This window comes from Nanorana parkeri, unplaced genomic scaffold (genome assembly GCF_000935625.1).
Source record: "Nanorana parkeri isolate BGI_ZX_2015 unplaced genomic scaffold, ASM93562v1 scaffold1230, whole genome shotgun sequence".
Taxonomy (NCBI): domain Eukaryota; kingdom Metazoa; phylum Chordata; class Amphibia; order Anura; family Dicroglossidae; genus Nanorana; species Nanorana parkeri.
The window spans coordinates 217,485-219,972 of NW_017307498.1; the positions used below are offsets into that span (position 1 = coordinate 217,485).

Below are 2,488 nucleotides of genomic sequence, written 5' to 3' on the forward strand. Positions count from 1 at the left end.
TATATATATATATATATATATATATATATATATATATATATATATACAGTATTTTTTTAAGTATTTTTAGAATTTGTACGGACCACTTATGCATTTTCTTTCATTTTTTTAATTAAAATTCAATTCTTGATTGATGCATTCCTTTTTTTCCAGTTACTTCTCCAGTTTCATTAACTACAAATTTGGAAACTGTTACACATTCAACTCCCAGAAGCCCACAGATTTCAAAGGGAGTCCTATCAGTACCAAGCCGCTGAACATAACCAAAGCTGGCTTTATGTATGGTAAGACATCATGTGAATTAAACCCATCTGAAATCTCACACCTATTTATTTCTTTATTGTCCCTTCCCCTCTGTTGAAGATTACAATATATGTAAAAGGCCACCTTTGTGCTGCTTATCTTCATTTCTTTCTTAATGAAAGTGAAATTGTATTACGCTCACTCAGGGCAAAGCAACAGGTTCCTTTTATAGCAGGGAGGGGATCTGATAGAGTCTAAGCTGACAGTGGGGCTTCTTTTGCACCTCCTGTCCTCCTGGACAAGTGCTAATAGGGCAACTAAGGGCAAGGAGTGGCACAAGTGGCTGTAGTTGCAGGCAGCACTGGATCTGTTGAAGATGGTGATTGCATGGAACAGGCTGGAGACCACTGGACAGAAACCAAATGCCGGAACACCGGAGCAACAAATCAGACAAGCAAGGGTTGGTAACAGCCAGGTAGCAGAGGTACCAATTCAGAAGGCAAAGTAGAGTTCAGAGTTCAAGCAGGGTCAGGAACCAGTGGGCAGTAGATGTACAAAAGAAAAAGGAGATAAGCAGAGTCAAGCAGGCAGACCAAGGTCATAACAAGCAGTTACAGGTCCAGAAGCAGGTCACAAAGCAAGCCAGGTTTCACACAGGAAAGCAGAACAGCAGGTCAGGCAACGGGTAATTAGGAAGCCATGTTTTCATGCAGTGTTGTAGATTATAGAGACAATTTGGTACCATCACCAGTGCTGAGAATGCATAGATGCCTGTGCACAGACTGTAAGACGAGCACACTGGTACATGTGCAATCCTGTTTCTGGCAGTCACCCCAAGTACAGGGCCACATGCCATGACCTATGTACAGTTTTCTTACATTGAGACTGGCTGAGCGTTCCTTAGAGGGTAAGGAACACATACCTTCTATGTGCTCCCGTTTCCCCCTGAAGCCTCAAACACATTTTCTGTTTCTAAGTCCCTAGTCAGCACTGAGTAGGATCTTATATTGAGAAAGGGACCTTCCCTCGCCCTTGGGCTGCCAACTGGCCTCTCAAGGACTGAGCTCTTCACTGTGGGGAGTCCAAGGAGAGACACGTGTTTACTTACTGCTTGGGTTCTTCTTTGAGTGTCCACGTCAGTGTCTGCATTAGATGTTTATTGGGCCAGGGTCCTCTCAGGATCCAGAAGAGGACTGATATCAGTGGAAGGGAATGAAGGGGACTGGCGGTCTCAAGCATCTTCGCATCACTGGATTTGTATTCCCCCCCACCCAGAATCGGCAGAGGTAATGGACCTAGAGGGGGAACTTAGGTGAGTATATCTGACTTCAAAAGATAAGGGGAAACAAAAGCCTAGCAGGATGGGTCAGAGGTGGGTGGGAAGAAAATCATTTTTGAGTACAGTTGATATTTAAAGTGTTAATCCGCCCTGAATATACAACGTACGGGTTCACTTCCAGCAGCAAAATTCACCACTACCTATGTACATCTAAATCTTATGTTTATCACTGTGCTCTGGACAGGACTGCACCTCGAGCTGTTCATTCAACAGATCGAATACATACGAGACATGTCACATGCTGCCGGAATTCGCCTTCTCATCCACGATCAATCCCAAATGCCGTTTCCTGAGGACGAGGGCGTGAATGTCCCTCCAGGAGCTGAGACTGATATTGGCATGATGAAGGTAACTTACTTCAATGTCTTCTCCATGAATAATGGCCTTAGACAAGCAGCTACATACTGAAGTGCAACTATGGAAACTATTTTACCGGTGTGAGCTGGGGAATAGGTAGCGGGTACAATTGCTCCCTGGGGTGAGCAATCTTGCAAGGTTTAGAGACCAGACCAGTGACTTTTCTTCAAACAGTGTTACATTTATTGGTGCAACACACAGGCTATATACATTGCTCAAAGAAAGTAAATACTTCAAAAACAAAATCCTAGCCGTGTCCCGGCACTAACTAAACATACGATAGTCCTGACTACCAACCTGTACAAACCTATTGTTTGCCAGGCTTCAGCAAAACACACTGACCAACCTTGTGCTCCAGCAGATAGACTGTCTGCTCCCCAGGCTCCAGAGCTCTGTCTGTTGGCCTCACCTGCACTAAATTGCCACTGAGGCAAAGCGTAAAACCTGGGGCCTACTATAGGTTCCGGAAGGTGTAAGAGAGGAATCTGGGCGACACATAAACCCCGGACAGGACCTCTCCTTGCTCTCTACATGATGACCTGCTACACC

The 2,488-nt window shown here is 44.7% G+C and overlaps 1 protein-coding gene across 1 annotated transcript in view; it reads left to right on the top strand.

The window, feature by feature from the left end:
• The window catches only part of LOC108797120 (amiloride-sensitive sodium channel subunit gamma-2-like), a gene marked incomplete at its 5' end in the record, with an annotated part of 29,872 nt that overhangs the window by 8,422 nt on the left and 18,962 nt on the right, over positions 1-2,488 (top strand). The window contains 2 exons of the mRNA XM_018568694.1: positions 154-284; positions 1,767-1,930. Coding sequence (XP_018424196.1) covers positions 154-284; positions 1,767-1,930 — 295 coding nt within the window. The remainder of the gene's footprint in view (positions 1-153; positions 285-1,766; positions 1,931-2,488) is intronic.